The sequence below is a fragment of the Garra rufa genome, chromosome 18 (genome assembly GCF_049309525.1).
Source record: "Garra rufa chromosome 18, GarRuf1.0, whole genome shotgun sequence".
In the NCBI taxonomy this organism is placed as follows: Eukaryota; Metazoa; Chordata; class Actinopteri; order Cypriniformes; family Cyprinidae; genus Garra; species Garra rufa.
The window spans coordinates 35651385-35669244 of record NC_133378.1 but is presented as its reverse complement, the minus strand read 5'-3'; the positions used below and the strand labels follow the sequence as shown (position 1 = coordinate 35669244).

The following is a 17860-nucleotide window of genomic DNA, read 5'->3' as shown; positions in this document are numbered from 1 at the left end:
TTCAAAGGGCTCTAAACAATCACAGCCGAGGAAAGAAGGGTCTTATCTAGCAAAAAGATTGATTATTTCCTAAAAAAAAATTACAATTTATATACTTTTTAACCTCAAATGCTCGTCTTTTCTAGCTATGTGTACTCTGTGTAGAGATTAAAAAGTATATAAATTGTAAATGTTTTTAGAAAATAACCAATCGTTTCGCTAAATAAGACCCTTCTTTCTTGGCTGGGATCATTTAGTCTTTTGAAGCTGCATTTTGGAAGTTCAAACTCGGGGGCACCATAGAAGTCCATTATATGGAGAAAAATCCTGAAATGTTTCCCACAAAAAACTATTTCTTTACGACTAAAGAAAGACAGACATGAACTTGGATGACAAGGGGGTGAGTACATTATCTGTACATTTTTGTTTTGAAAGTGAACTACTCCTTTAAAAATATTTGCTATAGACATTAGGGACACCTCAAATCATGCAGCTTTTGAAAAGAGATGTTCTGTTTCCTTTCTAACTGATTAGAATTACTTCAGAACACTCTAGTAACACCCTTAGCATTCCAAAATCTCTTCTCTTGCAACCATCCAAGGCAATATAGCTTCATAATGGACTACTATGAGAAGAAGAGGATGACAGTTCTAGGTCTGACCAACTATTATAGCAGTTCACAGACCCTCTGCCTCCATCTCTCTCCTTCCTGGACCTTTAATTAAGTGTCCTCCGGCTGCGATGGAGCTCCCAGGCCAGAGCTTTGAGGAGTTGGGCAGACAGATCTGGACTAATCAGCCTGTAAATTGGCTTTCGCTGTAAAAGAGCTTATATCCACGTCAGAGTTTGTAGCGTTATTCAGGTCACAGTGGGGGAAACTTATACTAGTATCAAACTAAAACTATTAAATAGACCAGATGCAATAAATATGACTTTGCACATGACAACAGCCATATTTAACATGCATATATCTGCAGAGTGTTCCATTTAGTATGCCAAAAATAAGAAAATAAAAGTTAAGTTCTATTATGCATGAAAGCAAATGCTGTTCAAATGTAAGACAATGTACTTTTATATTTAGTAAAATGTCTTAATTATTTACCAAAGACAAAACACCATACTTTTTACTCATTAATTTTTGTATTTTGTATAAAGTGCATATTTTAGATCTTTGTAGCCTATGTCCTTACAGTTATTAAAATTATATATGTTTTAATATATAAAAAATAAGTCAGTCAAATTATTTTACATTTCCTTTTTTAATTATGCAATTTAATACTTATTAAACCAGCCAACAAAATCCATGTCAATAAAAAAGTAGGGAATGTAAAAATGTAATCCAAATCCATTATTTCAATTGTTTAGGTTTAATAGGACAGTCTAATCTCTTTTTTTACTCCATTAAGTTCTGGCAAGCCACTCTGACCAATTCAGAAATATTTTTACATAGTATAGCCAAACTGAAATGAGTTACTGATACTAAACTGTGCTAAAAAAATGCATTTGTTTTACTCATACTAGCTCCCATCTTCATCTTTCTCCCTCTCTCTCCCTGCGTCTGATCAAGGATGTTCGTCAGTAAGAGGATTGCAAACAGGCCAGAGATTTCCACTGGCCCTATTAACAGAAAGTGGTTTCACCTTTCTCTCAACCTGTTCCTCTGATAATATACACTACAAACACTCCCTGAGATAATTAGCTCTTCTCTGTGTTCATTCAAAAGGCCACCTATCATGGTCTGTGTGCATATCTACACAAAACTGAAACGCTAATGCGTTTCTAAGTGGTGCATTAAATCTTAATCGTCTACTATTCGTATAAACTTTTGAACATGGAGTTGCATTAAAATAGCAAGCAGTGTGCAGAAGGATAGATAGATATTGGGCTAATTCTCCACCCAAATCCTATTTTGATGTAATACGATATGTAATTTCTTCTATTCACGGATTAGTTCCAGTTCAAGTACACTGACAGACAGCGCTCTCTAGTGATCACAAGCAGTATTGCAAACCGATATCACCATGCCAGTGACCAGAGATTTACTTTTTGGCTTTATGGTTCTAGTTTTAGTTAACTATAATAACCCTGAACTAGATTGGTTGGCATTGGGAACTTCTTGTGAAAAGGACACTGCAAGCAGCATACAATCTGTATTTGTCGTGGCCTAAAAATTGCAGTGCAATTGCTAAATATGCAATATATATACACACATATAAAAAAACTGAGACCTGAAGAACCAAGAAGATTCAAGAAACCTTCCTGCAAAGCTACAGTACTGTTAAACGTTTTAGGCACTTGTGTAAAAATGCTGTAAAATAAGGATGCTGTCAAAAAATAATGTCATAAATAGATTTTTTTTTATCAATTAACTTCTGTTAACTAAATTAAATCAATATTTGGTGTGACCATTCTTTACATTTAAAACAGCTTTTGCCCCATAGATGCATTTGCACATAGTTTTTCAGCTCTCTTGGGGCATCTTGGAGACGTCTTAGTTTGCTCCAGACTCCTTGTGCAAACAAAAATCTCACTGGATTAACAATTAATGGCAAAATTATTGTTTGGAAATGTAAACTGATAGTTCCTAGTGCAAAGGCTAGAAATAACTGACTTAAAACAATTTTTTTAGCTGGTGAAAATACTAGTGTTATAATAATTTTGGCCACCACTGTACATCAAATATTTTCTAGTGTAGCTTGATTACTGGACTGTCGGGAGCACAAACTGCAGACTGACCTTTCGAAGCTATTCATGCATTATAGTGTGGGGGGGAATGACGCTGCATTTTCACCAGCTCATCTGTGAAGCAGCAAACTTCAGCAGCATGCAGTCTTCCTCCTTCTGAGGTTTTAAAGGGAACATGACTGTATACATTGACCTCTAAAAAAAATGTACAAAAAAAATCAACAGTTTAATAACAATACTAATACTAAAGTTGCACATGTTAAATTAAATGTATATTTAATACAAATTTAAAATTAAATGTTTATATATATATATAGCATAATATGGCACTTAATGTGGTAAACAACGTATTTTAACAACGTGGTACTTACACTTCCTTATATCCGTTGATACGTCACCTCATGAATATTAAACGTCCGTGTCTAAGCAGTGCCTGGTACCCGAGCTGAAGTCAACTCTTACTCACACATGAAATAAATGAGCACAGTTCATAAACAGGTAAGACAGCATCGCGATATAATGATCTTAAATTAGCACTGCACCAAAATGTAATCATTTTAATATATGTTCATTTGGACAGGCTGTAAACTTGTAAATAACTGGAAAAATCTTAAATCATTTCACTACTGAGAAAGAAGCCTACTGTAATGGATGTCAATAAACTTTAGTGCCAAACACACGAATCTGCTTATTATAATTTTTTAAACGATACGAATTCACATCTTTCTAAATCTTTTCAGAAAACTGTTGTTTTGTCATTCGTTTAGTCTATAATTTATTAAATCACATATTAAAAGGCCTGTATATATGAAGACAACTGTTTTAAATTGGCTGTATTTGTACTCTACACAATAACAATACAGTGTACTCTAATATTTCCTTTTCCCTCTCTTGTAAATGGAACACAATTCGTTAAAGTGTTGTTGGAGGTCTGTTACATGACATGATGAGTTCTGCCGCAAGCGGCGCTGCGGATTTTCCACCATCAGCGGACAGTACCGAAGGGAGGAGGCGACCATCACCCGGACAAACCCCCGACAAACTGGCCTCAAAACCCAGCGGCAGCCGCTCTTCATCCTCCACTGCGTCGAAACTCGGAGGAAAAGGCAGTAAAGGACGCGAGGGAGAACAGGCGGCTCAAGGAACGCGTGTCGTGAGGGTGAAAGGTGCGGCAGCTGTTCATGGTGCTGAAACTGAGGCGGTTTGGGAAACCGAGGAGAGGATTGATCGCGCTCCAGCACCGGACACGAGCCGCGCACTGCGTTTACCGTGCGTCCACAGAGACTCGTCCTCGGAGCAGCCCGACGGCTCCTCCGGTGGTGGTGTGAGGGGGAGAGAGGCCGGTGCGGGAGGAAAGTACGTGGGTTGCGGGCCGGCCTTCTGGGGCGGGGGCTGTCTGCAGTCAGAGCTTATCCAGTATCACATCAACAAGCGCTTGAAGAAAAGCGGCAGGATGCAGCGCCAAGCATCAGCAGAGACGCAGCCGGGACCAGCCGCACAGGCCACGAGCGGCGCCGACGAGCCCGTGACACAGCAGAATGAAGACCTGCAGGACGAGATCCAGAGATTGGAGGATGAAAACGAAGATCTTAAGGTTTGTTTGCTATGCTTGAGAAATTATGACGATGAAATGTATGTATGTTAAAAAGATGGACGAATAGAATTGCTGGGAGGGTGGATAGATGGATGAAAAGATAGATAGATAGATAGATAGATAGATAGATAGATAGATAGATAGATAGATAGATAGACCAATGAACGATGGATGAACGAATGGACCAACAAACAAGATAGATAGATAGATAGATAGATAGAATGAAGATGTGTACATTTTTCTTATTTTGTCTAAATATCATATTTATCATCATATCATTTAGTACTGCCCTTTAGAAGCTACAGAAGATAGCTACGTTTCCCCAGAAGACAAAATAAGTTAAATTTACCCTGATCTTCAAAGTTTTCACCACCTGACTTTTAATGCATTGAGTTTCCTTCTGAAGCATCAGTGAGCATTTGAACCTTCAGTAATAGTTGCATGTGAGTCCTTCAGTTGTCCTCAGTGTGAAAAGATGGATCTCAAAATCATACAGTCATTATTGAAAAGGGTTCAAATAGACATTAAATGCTGAAAAACCAAAGAATTTGTGGTACCTGAAGGATTTTTCTTAAGAACAGCAGGCAGTTTAACAGTTCAGGACGAACAAGGGACTCATGAATAACTATCACTAAATCAAAAAATAAAAAATATAAAAAAAACTCACAGCTGTGGATCATTCAGGTAACAACACAGTATTAAGAATCAATACAATTTTTATACATTTGACTATTTCTTTTCTCATGTAAACTATATGTAAATGTCTTTTATGTGAAATATCTTATTCAGGTCAGTACTAAATAAAAAAATAGCATGCATCTTGTATGATCCCTCTTATTTTGGTAAAGTAATGAACATTTTGCAGATTCTGCAAGGTGTATGTAAACTTTTGACCTCAACTGTTTGTTGATAACTGTGAACATACCTGAATTCTGTGGGTTAGCACTTCAAAGTTATAATCAAAACAAGTCTTTTCATCTGAAAATGCCTTTTAATGACTCCTCTGCTCAACAGGTGTAATGGTAATGTTGTTTTCCAAACACAATCCTGACCTCCCACTCAACCTGATAAATTGAAATGAACAAAAAGAAAGCCACAGTAAGCCTGCAGAGATGTTCATCCATCTTGAAATAACACTCTGATCATAACCCTAACACATAAACAGCACATAAACATTATGATCAATGAGGGGGCACTCAAGTGAAATGAACACATTCTGGACTATTTTAAAAATGTTGCCAGAATCACAAGAGAAATGCAACATTGTAACAAATTAGTCTCTGTTTCAGAACAAAGCAAACTACAGTTATGAAAATAGCCTTGGTATATGCAAAAGCAACAGTTTACCAAGGACTCATTAAACATTTAATTTGTGGAAATAATGTGCAATTTATTAAAATAATATAAATGCAGAGATCTATTCTGAGTTGAGAAAACTTGAAAATAAGGGTTTCTCAATTTTGTTTTAATTAATGAGCACACTGTTTTTTTATAGAATGAGATTGAGGAGATGCGCACAGAGATGGAGGAAATGCGCGACACCTTTTATGAAGAGGACACCTGTCAATTACAAGACATGCGGCGCGAACTCGAGCGTGCAAATAAGAACTGTCGCATTCTCCAATATAGACTCCGCAAGGCCGAACGCAAACGACTTCGCTATGCACAAACTGGAGAAATTGACGAGGACCTCCTAAGGAGCTTGGAGCAAGATTTAAAGGCAAGTATCCATGCTTTTATCTTTAAAGGAAAGCAGAGAAGGTCTATGATTAATTACCCATCCCCCAAGTACTTATTTGCACCATTTTTTATCTAATTACTAACTTGTCATTTAGCTGATGCTTCTATCCAAAGCAACAGTGCACTTATTACCAAGACAGTCTCCCAGGAGCAACCTAAGGTTGAGTGTTTTTCTCAAGAGTACAATGATGGTTTATGAGTCGGATCTTTAACCACTAAGCCACAACACTACATTCTGACAGGTTGCCAAGGATGTGTCTGTAAGACTTCACCATGAGCTGGAGAATGTAGAGGAGAAACGAACAAAGACAGAAGATGAAAACGAGCGACTGAGACAGAAACTTATTGAGGTGGAAGTCACCAAACAAGCCCTGCAAAATGAGCTAGACAAAGCTAAAGAGGTAGGAATGCAAACACAAATTACTACAGAATCTAAACAGTTTTGAATTATGTACATATAAATTCACATAAATTTGTTGCGTCCAGTCTCAGAAACGAAGAGGAAGCAAAGATGCACAAAAGCCTGAGAGGAAGACTCAGACTCCTACTGAGGTGAGCATAAAACATTGACTTCAACTGGTATAGGGTCAAATAAAGGCTGTTAGTGTAAGAGACAAGTTTAAGTCACAACCAGTAATGCATTTTTTTTTTTGCAAAGATATGAAGTGCACTACTATACAGAGAATACAAAAAAATTGTATTACACCATAAAATGTAAAGCTGTGGCCACATTTACTGTTGGTCAGCAATTTCACTGGCAAATCCAGGCATTTTAAAAGAAATCCATGCAATTTTTATGTGATTGTGATAAAATTACTATGCAGATTTTGCTCACGCTCAAACTTGGTCACACAAATAAACCTTGACTAAAACTAGCCAGCACCCTAATGCAAGACTTTTGTCCACAGGAGGACAATGAGGACCTGAAATGCCAGCTGTCCTTCATTAAGGAGGAGGCTACCTTAATGAGAAAGAAAATGGCCAAGATAGACAAGGAAAAGGACCGTTTGGAACAAGAACTACAGAAGTATCGTTCCTTCTATGGGGATCTGGACAGCCCTCATCCAAAGGGTGAAGCTGGTGGCCCTCCCACTACAAGGGAATCTGAGCTCAAACTCCGCTTGCGTTTGGTGGAAGAAGAGGCCAACATCCTGGGACGTAAAATAGTCGAATTGGAGGTGGAGAACCGTGGCCTGAGGGCAGAGTTGGATGATCTTCGAGGGGACGAGTCGTCTAATGGAGGCTTGTCCGGAGCGGAAGGAGGAATGGGGCGGGAGCAAGGCTCGGAGCTGTCAGAGCTAAGGCAACAGCTGCAGTTGGTGGAGGATGAAGCGGAACTTCTAAGGAGGAACCTGGCTGATGTAGAGGAACAGAATAAGAGAGTGACAGGTGAGCTAAACAAACTGCGCTTTAAAGAGGGTACAAGGCACACCTCGGTGGCTAATGCAATGGGTGCTGCCAGTGGAGCGGGAGACAGCTCCAAATCTGAGGCCTTGCAGGAGGAGCTGAAGGCAGCGAGGAAGCAGATCAATGAACTGAGTGGGAAAGTGATGCAGCTGCAGTACGAGAACCGCGTGCTGCTTTCCAACATGCAACGGTATGACCTAGCATCTCACCTAGCCATCACGCCACGGGATAGTGACGCAGAGAGCGACACTGGTCCTGCAATCGGCGGGCGTAGAGGTAGCGATGACGACTCGTCTTCCTCTCGCCTCCCTCCTCATCGCAAACGTGAGGGTCCCGTTGGAGGTGAAAGTGACTCAGAGGAAGTCAGAGGAAATGCTCGGTGCCTCACACCAACCCGTTCTCTTTATACTCCTGAATCTGCCCGGCTCCTCTCACGCTCCATACGGGACAGGCAACAGATGATTGACATTCGTTCCGAAGCGGAGCGATTGGGGCGAACCATTGACCGGCTCATAGCTGACACCAGTAACATCATTGCAGAGGCACGGGTGTTCGTAGCTAATGGGGATCTTTTCGGCCGTATGGAAGATGATGATGATGGTGGACGGATCAGGGAACACGAGCTACTCTACCGCATCAACGCTCAAATGAAGGCCTTCAGGAAGGAGCTGCAGGGGTTTATAGACCGACTTGAAGTACCAAAACCTGAGGAAAGAGATTCAGAAGAACCATTATCTGTGAGTCTGGCAAAAGTCTGTGTGTCTATGTAAAGCACAACAAGAATGTTTGACACCGTAAAGGAATAGTTCACCCAAAAATCAAAGTTGTGTTATTTACTCACACCCTTGATTCTCTTTCTTCTCCGGAATAGTGACCAGGGGCTGTCTAGCTCGTAAAAGGGCAAAGAAGCACTATATAAGTAACTTGTAACTGACTCTACTCTAAGCCATACAATAATTGTGTACAATACAGTAATTGTGGCTTTTTATCTCAGAATTCAAACTATTTTTCCAAATTGTGGGATATAAACCAGCATTTGCAAAAAAACAAGCATGCAATTCTAAAGGGAAAAAACAGAATTGTGAGATACAAACTCCCAATTTTAACTTTTTTTCCTTAGAATTGCATGCTTATATCTCACATTTCTGATACTATTCTTGCAGTTGCGAGTTTATTTCTTTTCTCAGAATTGCAATTTAAAAAGTGAGTTATAAAGTCCAGTTCTGGGGGTGAAAAAGATGTTTTGCTCAGAATTGCGAGTTTAAATCTCACAATTCTGTGTTAATAACTTGCAATTGCGAGTAATAAAGTCAAAATTAAGATATAAACTTGCAAATTTGACTTTTTTTCAGAATTGCATGATATAATCGCAAGTCACAGTAGCGAGATCTAGTTCTGGGAGAAAAAAAAAGACGTTTTTCTCAGAATTGCTAGTTTATATATCACAATTCTGAGTTAACAACTTGCAGAAAGTCAGAATTTTGAGTTTATATCTCGGAATTCTGACCTTTTTTTTCTCAGAACTCACAATTGTGAGTTAACACAATTCTGAAAAAAAGGCAGAATTGCCAGTATGTATCACACAATTGGGAGGAAAAAAGTGAAAATTTCTTTTGCATCAAAGTGCATTACATCAAATTTAACATCAGTGACAACTGGTCACAAGATATGCCAGAATATAAGACATTTGATGTTACTGATGTAAACCTTTACTTGAATTAATGCAAACACAAATGAGATGTGAATAACCTCTGAACTATTAAATAATTGTTTGCATCTATTGAAATACATTTAGTTTTGACGTGACAACTGTTGCATGTGGTGTAGACACAGTAATAGTATATAAATAATTCTATAATAATATTGCAGCAGAATGGATACATTTCAGTGAATAATATTTTATATTTTGGTCAGTTCATAAAACAAAGGTATCCTGTGGTTACAGAAGCTGAATAGTGGAAAGTCATACTTTTAAGTTCCACATTAAAAAAAGAGAATCACAGGAAATAATGACAGCTTTCATTTTGCGGTGAACTATTCCTTTAAAGGGAGCGGGTTTAATAGTGAAGAACAAGAAAGCACTACATATTTCAGAAAGTTCATCTCTTGACAGCTTTTAACATTTAGCAAAATACAGCGTATTCTTTATTTGCCAAGATTTTAACTATGCAAGCAGAAAATGTTAATGGCTATAATATCTTAACCTTTCTCTCTTTCTCTCTGATCCTGTCTTTCCACGCACCCCTGTTTTTTAATGCATGTTCGTTAATCCTGTCGGTTATTCACCCAGATGTTTCAGCCCATCATTTTATTCATCCTCATTCTAGTGTTGTTCTCCTCACTCTCTTATGCCACCATTTTTAAACTGGTATTTCTTTTTACCCTTTTTTTTGTCCTGTGATCACCATCCGTCCACTCATTAGCATAGTCTCGCCCTTTGTTTTGTTTGTTTGTTTGTCAATGTTATGTATGTCACCATGGTCGGAGAATCACAGGATGGTCACTTTCCAAGCACAGACAGCACGCTTAAGCACAGAAGTCTGCAAAACCTTAATTTCCAAAAAGCTGGAGACTGTTTTATCCAAATTGCACATGTACGGCTGCCACTGGAAGGTACATCATCAAGGCTAAAAACTATTACACATCATGGGAAAACAATGAGCCACTGGAAACTACATTACCCAGAAGACATTTCTTTCATTGAGGACTATCAGGCACACTGACGCTCGCTTTGGCACCAAAGGCTTGCAACCAAATATGCAACTGCAATTTACTACTAAGGGACACATACATTACCCAGAATGCCTGCCACTGCACTCTAAAATACTGTACATCAGCTGGAAAGATTACTTCTCAGAAGCATGCAAAGGTGAGTAAGAACATGGAGTATATGGATGGAGAATAAATAACAGGTTTTATATTTGACTAAAGATGTCAGGAATCATTCATTTGCACATGTACTTTGCATGACAAGAACAACTGTTTTGCATAAATTGATTGATTGCACAAGAATCTGAAGAAATTGCACAAAAAGATTTATGTGATATGCTAAAGAACAGCTGTGGCTTCAATGGGGTGGGTGTAAAGGGGTCCAAGTTCACATAAAGTGCCTGTGTACATGATGACAGTATGCACAAATTACCTTCTGCTGCACTCTCTGTTGCACCAGAGAAAGATCAGTCTACCGCTGAACGTGCTCCTCATTCCTGCAAGCATGTCATGGATCAGCAATTTGGAAATCAGAGCTTGCTTTCTTTGAGTTTTTTTAGCTTGTTGGCATCTCCAGATTTAGTCCGAGTTGAAGCACCTGAGTCTATACGTTGTCTGCAGTAGTTAGCTGTAAATACATTAAATAATTGTATATTTGGAAAACAAAAACATTTTTTTTTGTTTGGATGGATCTTGGTGATTGACAAGAAAATTACACTTAGAAAACAACACCTCGTTTTTTTTCTAGAGTGAGTCTCTTTTTGGGAATTCAAAGTCATTTCTTCTCAATTTCCTGCCAGCTGAAAGTAAACTCATTAGCGAAAACCATCCAACATACAACTCTGCCAGTTCTACTGTGTCTCTTTACTCTCAGAGGCTTTTGCTGTGTTGTTTTCCTTGTTCTCCATTCTTGTGCTTGGAAACTATTTGAGTCAGCGGCCAATATTAGGGCTGAACCGTCGGCCGCCTGTTTATTGCGCAAGAGCCACATGTTTCAAATAAATACAAGCGTGAGGCGCCCATTAAGAACCGTGGACAGCACACTTAGTATCTGCTAATTCTGTCCGGTGGTATCTTAAAAATAAAATGGACAGAGTGTTTTGAGAGTCACAAATAGCCCAGTTGCCTGTGGGCATTAGAAGTCGAAACAACTGGAATAGGAGTCACAAGACCGCAATCTGCCAAGTCCTAAAAGCAGACTAGCAACAAGACAGTTTCACAGAGGTAGGGTAGAACTGGCCATTTTAAAATAGCCATGTAAACACTCTCCCTTCTGCCTTTGTAATTTTACCCTAGAATGTTGGTGACGACAGTCTCTTGCATGGAGACCACGAATGCCGGAATAAATCTGACATTATGACACCAGACACCTGGCAGGTCTGACGTCGTAGGGGGAAAATACTTAGAGTCACTATAAAGCCCCGGGGCCCCCTCAGAACTACAGTTGTTTACCCCTGAGCTCCAGACAGGACCATAGGTCTGGATAGAGGAAACGTTTAAGATCCAATACTCAGGATTTTTACGTCACGCTGCGGGAAGTGAGTCTTCGCGCAGTTACGTGCCGTTTGAGTACAGGAGCTGTCGAAAGGGAAGCGGTACTGAAACAAGCGTGATCTAGACTTGAGCAACAAACCTGTACTTGAACTTTAGATTACTGGTGCCTCTGTTTCAATTCATCAAGAACTCACAAGAAGGAGTTACTGGAGAAACCACTAATACGATTTAACCGGTAAGGTTATGCTTCTAATGTTAAACCTTTTAAAGTATTAATTGGTTACTACTTGCAACTCTTTTGAAGCTTTTACTTGGGCTAAAAGTGTTAAATATTTTCTATCAATATATTTTGTACTAATATTGTGATCAGCTACTTTTAATTCTAGAGAGTAAGGGTGCTCTGTCCTTTTAGTTTTATAACACATTATTATTACAGAGGGTATAAATATCCTTCTGTTCTAACGTCATATGATGGAACATTCTGGAAATTTCATGAGTTAAACTGGGTGTCATGTTCCTTGACAGAAAAAAAAAGCCTTAATACCTGTCGTAAATCAAAGCTGCGTTACATAAAAATGTAGTGACGTTACCACGGAAAGGATGCAACTATTCTGAGCTCATCCAAGCGGGTAAAAGGTTCTGCACTTGCTTGGAACTTTGACCTCATCTCTAACCCAAAAGAAGCGGGTGTAACCTTGTGGTTAACGATCTAGGCTGGCTGTAAGTGTAGGTTTTGAGAGGGGCAAACAATTTACCTGTTACAGTTGTGCCTTTGATCAAGAGAGATCAGTTTACTCCAGGGAGACTTTCCATGTTATAAAACTGACTTTAAAATCCCTGATGTCCCTTTAGGTAACTTGAGCATGTCTAATGAAGTTGGTGTCTAAAGAACGTGTTGACAATTTTGACAGTTAAGGGCTGGTTTGAAGGACAGGGAATGCATATAGAAATGGGTCAAAGCTTTAAAGCAGGTGTCCAGAGCAAATAGCAGGGATTTTGTTTCCTTTTATATGTCTCCTTGAATGCAATACAGTCAGGAAGATTTCACTTATGTTTACATTCATAACTGTAAAGCAAACATCTGTAGACAGTAGAAATTCACAGTAGAGAGTCACTTAATTTACTTGAGATACCAACTACTACCAGATACTTTGATTAATCAATGATGAATATCTCTTTTGTCTTCATAGAGGTATTGGTGGACTTGCCAATGTGGTCACTCCAGTGACCTTTCAGGAATTGCAGCATAAGTTTCTGAGCACAGACACACATACACAGAAGAATGGCTGCATTGGAATTGCACTGTGGGACGAAGCCTGGGAGTTGTGTGTGGGGTGGAGAGAGAGCTGACCAGCTTGACAGTTTTGACTCCGAGATGCAGGAATGGGAAGATCAGCTACAGGACATGCAGAGGAAGATTGAAGAGGTGAGAAATTTTCAACTGGGGTGACGCCAGTCAGCGTGACAGAATCCATATCCACAGATCTCTATCTAGAAAGAGATGTAAATGAACATCAAAAACATAATGCTGTGATTTGACTATAATCTGGTACTGGAGGGCCACTGTCCTGCAGAGTTCAGCTCAAACCCTGATCAAACACATGCAATCCTGAAGACCTTGATGTGCTTGTTTAGGTGTGTTTTATTAGGGTTGGAGCTAAACTCTGCTCCTCCAGGAGAAGATTTGCAGAACCCTACTATAAACCATGCCAAAAGATCCACTGGCACTGCAATCCTGCATGTAATGGGGGCCATGCAGTTGTTGTTGTTGTTGTTGTTGTTGTTGTTGTGATAGTGGGCACTAACTAGACATGTGATTGGCTGAAAGGATCTTAACCCCTATTAGCTGCATTGTTGGCTGCATCTCTTGGATATAATAATAGGTGTTTCGCCCCACAACACTGTGACTGTGACAGATGTTTACAAGCTTATTAAGCCCAAAGGTATAAGGGTTACAGGCTACTCACGAACATTCACAAAGAGTCTCTCTCACACCAAAACACAGGAAGGTAATGCAATCATGCCATGAAACAGGCCAAGCGAGCATGTTGTTATTAGTAGATTAATTAACCTTTGAGCATGGAAGCCTTCCCTCTCACTGTCACCTTTCTAAAGACAAAACCTAATAATGTTCACTTCAACTAGTCTATGCAGTTTATTATGCCAGTTGTATATGCCAACTTGTGCATTTGAAACAATTACTTTCATGTAGGTTGACAAAAAAAGAGTTTGTTTCTAATATTGTGATTGTATTTCAGTTGTATAAGGAGGTCAAAGCAAGAAGAGAAGGCACAGAGAGCAGCACAAACATCATCACAAACAATAAAAACCTGGACATTACTTTGCTTCCGGTCAACTCTCAGTATAGCCACCAGGCCAATGGTTATCATGGTCACCCCAAAAACAGCCTCCCAATTCATCAATGCGGTGAAGATCCTTCAGTTATTCGAAGCCTTGGGTTTCACCACACCAGTGAATACTGTAATGGCTCCAACAATTACATGCCTAATTCCCTGAGCAACAGCAGCCATTACCCTGCCAGTTGTCATGATCTTGAAAGGCAAGATGCCACCCTAGACATACTCAATGGATACTTCCAACAGGGCCCGCATTTTGGAAAGAACCCAAGGAATCTTGGAACTCCAAATACAGTGAGTGTCTCTTCCACTATTGATAAAGCTCTCTTTAATCTAGACTCTTAGACCACAAGGATGTGTGTTTACACTTTTCACCATATCCCCTCATATCACCCTCTTTTTTAGATTCAGAACCCCAAGGTATATCCAGTTACAGACAGTTATCAATACAGTATGAAGACCAGCCTGGTGGTGAACAGGTAATGCCTTTCCAGTCTCAACCTATCAGACTTACTCCTATTGTTTGTCCTATCATCACGCATGCTTCTTGATTATAAACCAAGGGGTAGGCAATTCCTAGAGAGCCAAAGCCCTGCAGAGTTCAGCTCCAACTCTGAACTCTGTTTTAGACCAATGCTTAGTGTTTGCTAAACTCCTTCTTGTAAGTACTTGGCTGATTTTTCTATTCACCTTAGGACTGGCTCATGTGTGGTTCAGGATGAGATTGAGGAGGCTGAGAACAAAAAGAACAAAAAATCAAGTTGGGATGACTCCCAAGCCCGCCACGTTAGCTGGAAAGAGCCGGTTTCATCAAATGATCTTCCTCCTAAAAATTCAGCTTCCAAACTGGCAATCAGACAGAGAGATGCTTCTCCAGTAACCCCTCGTTCCACTTACCACGAGTCATCACAACAACCAGACAGAAAGTGCCTCTTGCTCGACAGGAAATCTGGCAGCCCATCAGTGTTGCGAAAGTTTGGTGCCATGTTGCAAGAGAATGAGGGGAAAACCCTGATAGAAGATGGTCTTGTGACAACTGTTGTCTCCACTGAACTTCCGAGGCACACCAGCACTCCCATTTGCCAGAACAAGTTTGACGCCAAGCGGGCATCCTCACGTGCGCCTGTCCAGAAATGCCCTGCAGACTGTGACGTACTGGTAGCACACCTGGAGCCCAGCCAGGAGTCTTGGGCAGCTGGTCCTTCTAGACACCTCCTCAATGGAGATAGAGAGAGTGGGAGGGGTGGTTGCGTTCTTGAACAGCGTAACTTAATCCCACCACAGTCTCACCTTAATTCAGGGTATCACAAGGTGTCTTCAATGTCTAAAGCCCACAATGTTGGCTTCCAGAGTAAGGACCTATTTTCTGAATATGAGATGGTGGAAAGGATTCTGGGAGCAGGATCTCAAAACTTCAATAAGGTACACAGAGGACTTGGTGTCGATATGATGAGACTGGGAAATGACAACTTGGAGCAACTTCTGGAAATGATGGAAATAGAGAACAACAGAAGCCAGAGTGCCACATTCACCCAGCAACTGGACAACAAGCAGGTGAAGAGGTTACAAATATGATCAGCAGACACATTAAATTTCAATGCAGTATTTATGTTTGTCTTAGACATGGTCAACATGCTCTAGGGCAGTGTTCCTCATTCTGGATTTTGGAAAGTCACTTTCATGAATTCATTTCTAAGTTTATTCCCAAAGACCTTGACTAGTTAATTTAAGCACAAGGACCTAAATTCTGCAGGAAAGTGGTTCTCCATGAACAAGAATGAGGAACCTTGCTTTTGATGCATAGGAGCTATGGTGCTCCTGATCCCATTCTCCCATATCTCCCTTTCAGTAATTCGCTTTCTGTTCCTGCAAATCTGTTAAATAAAGTCATAACATGTTGGTACATAAAATACAAGTAGATTTACCCAAGTATTGACTATTTATCCAGAAAGATACTTACATTAAAACTTTCTCCTCTCCAGGTCAACCGTGAGTCATCTCCTGTGCCCAGCAGTAGCCAGTTTTCTCGTCCTGCTCGACCAGCCAATCAACGCCGTCCATCCAGATGGGCTAAGCATACTCACCCAAGCAAAGTCGCCCACACATCCTGCCCACCAAGCCCTGGCCTGAAAGGCAAACAATTCTTGAATTCATATTCCCGGCACACAGAAACCATCATCATGTGACCAGGATACAAAAACCTTCAAAGGACACTTTCACCCAATGGCATAGACAAAACTTTGACATTCTGAAGAACACAATCTACTTTTTTTGTATATATAACCACCATCTCTACATCAAAGCACCTTGATGCAGCCCACTAGGATGGCCTATGGTATTTTCCTCAAATAACTTCAAAAGGATTCGGCTTTCATTTAACTCTGTGCTGTTTGAAGTGCTTTGGAAAGGAACTCCAGTGGACATTCTCTGACATGGTGAACTTCTGTGCCTATGAACCCTTCATTGCCTTTTCTCTTCATTTCTTTCAGTCATTCTCATCATTTTGTATTCTTTTATTCTGTTTTCTATTTTCCCGAGTGCTTTGTGTACAGTGCAGTTCTTGCAGTGCCATGTAGGGCATTTTTTTGGTAACCATATAAGCATGTATGCAACAGGCATAACATGTATTTAAACATACATGGCAACAAGTTATTAAGCCTTATCTATTATGCATAATCTGTAAAGGTGTGTGCAAATGTTTTGATGTTCTGTCATAAAGTCCATTTCAGTACTGCATTAGTGCTTCATAATACTGACATGACGAGGTCATAACGGGCTCATAATGTTTTTTATGAGCCTTAACTGACTGCGCCTGACGTGGGCTGTAACTACGCGGTGCATGGCACCTTTTTGCGGGAACATGTCTGCATTCTCCAGCCTTGTAAAGAAAATGCCAAATGAAGCGAATTATACTTTAAGCTCAACATCTGTGAAAAGTAAATTATATCTTTTGTCCATATTTTAATGAAGAAATGCTTTTGGAATGTTTATTTATTGTTGTGATATGACTCTTACAAAAACGTGATGCTCTTTTGTGTTTTTTTCTTTCTCTGGATAATAAACGCAAGTGCTTTGACGAGTTAGTGAAACTCTTGAACTGTAGACTCCATATGCTTTATTGTTTATGTTTCTTTGCAATCTGACAAGATAATTTTGACCTGGTGGACTACAAAACAGACAACACATCTATAGACTTATGGAGCAACCACATTCATCTAGGGACTAGAAAATCATCAAGACTTGGAATTGGGTTTGTTTGACTTGGGGCAGTAAGCAATCAAATACCAATGTGATGATAACCTAGCAACCACATATAATATTCTACTACCACATCAACTTGTCCAAGGTCATGGCACCACCCAAATATTCTTCAGAAATGTAAAAACCTAGTATAGTTTCCTGAAATATTGACAACAGTGGGGTAAAACATTTGACAATTTCTTACATCACTTCTTTCACTAAAACAAAAACAAAAGCAAAAGTAGGAGATGCTTCATACCAACATAGTAAAAGGCCACTCTTTAATTAGCTCCTTGTTAAGCAGTATTAACAGTATTAACATTACTCTTGCCCTATGTTACTAAAAGCTATCAGGAAGCATCCTATTCCTCATTCAGAGTCCTAATGTAACCTGCCATTACCAAGCCTTACTATCTCTCTCAGTCCTGCTCTCACAGTTACTCGACCCGCTGCTGAAATGTTGCACCTGTGCCTGAAATAGGAAGCGTGACGTTGTTTTGGTGCCAGAAATCTTAGACGTGTCAGTGGAGGGCTGAAGGGGGGGTGGGCGCGTATGATGTTCAGGGGGCATCTCTCTTCGTCTCACTGAATCTGTAAATGAATAATAAAGGCTTTCCTGCATCATAACACCTCGCTGGAAGCACGGAACAGCATC

General features: G+C 39.9%; 2 protein-coding genes across 3 annotated transcripts; both read left to right on the top strand.

The window, feature by feature from the left end:
- Positions 1–3607: 3607 nt before the first annotated feature.
- On the top strand, positions 3608–9835 carry mtcl3b (MTCL family member 3b). Its single transcript, XM_073823531.1, has 6 exons — positions 3608–4258; positions 5754–5978; positions 6241–6399; positions 6485–6550; positions 6907–8142; positions 9696–9835. Exons 1-6 carry the CDS (start codon positions 3608–3610, stop codon positions 9804–9806), a joined length of 2448 nt encoding a protein of 815 aa, XP_073679632.1. The 3' UTR covers positions 9807–9835.
- Positions 9836–9858: 23 nt separating this feature from the next.
- LOC141291361 (uncharacterized) lies at positions 9859–17062 on the top strand. Of its 2 annotated transcripts, none has more exons than XM_073823532.1 (6): positions 9859–10274; positions 12799–13034; positions 13867–14259; positions 14371–14444; positions 14661–15519; positions 15948–17062. In XM_073823532.1, the coding sequence occupies exons 2-6, from the start codon at positions 12891–12893 to the stop codon at positions 16149–16151; spliced, it is 1674 nt and encodes a 557-aa protein (XP_073679633.1). In that variant the 5' UTR covers positions 9859–10274; positions 12799–12890; the 3' UTR covers positions 16152–17062. The 2 variants fall into 2 exon arrangements, with proteins under 2 accessions (XP_073679633.1, XP_073679634.1); XM_073823533.1 differs by lacking the exon at positions 9859–10274 and adding an exon at positions 11037–11843.
- The last annotated feature ends 798 nt before the right edge of the window (positions 17063–17860 follow it).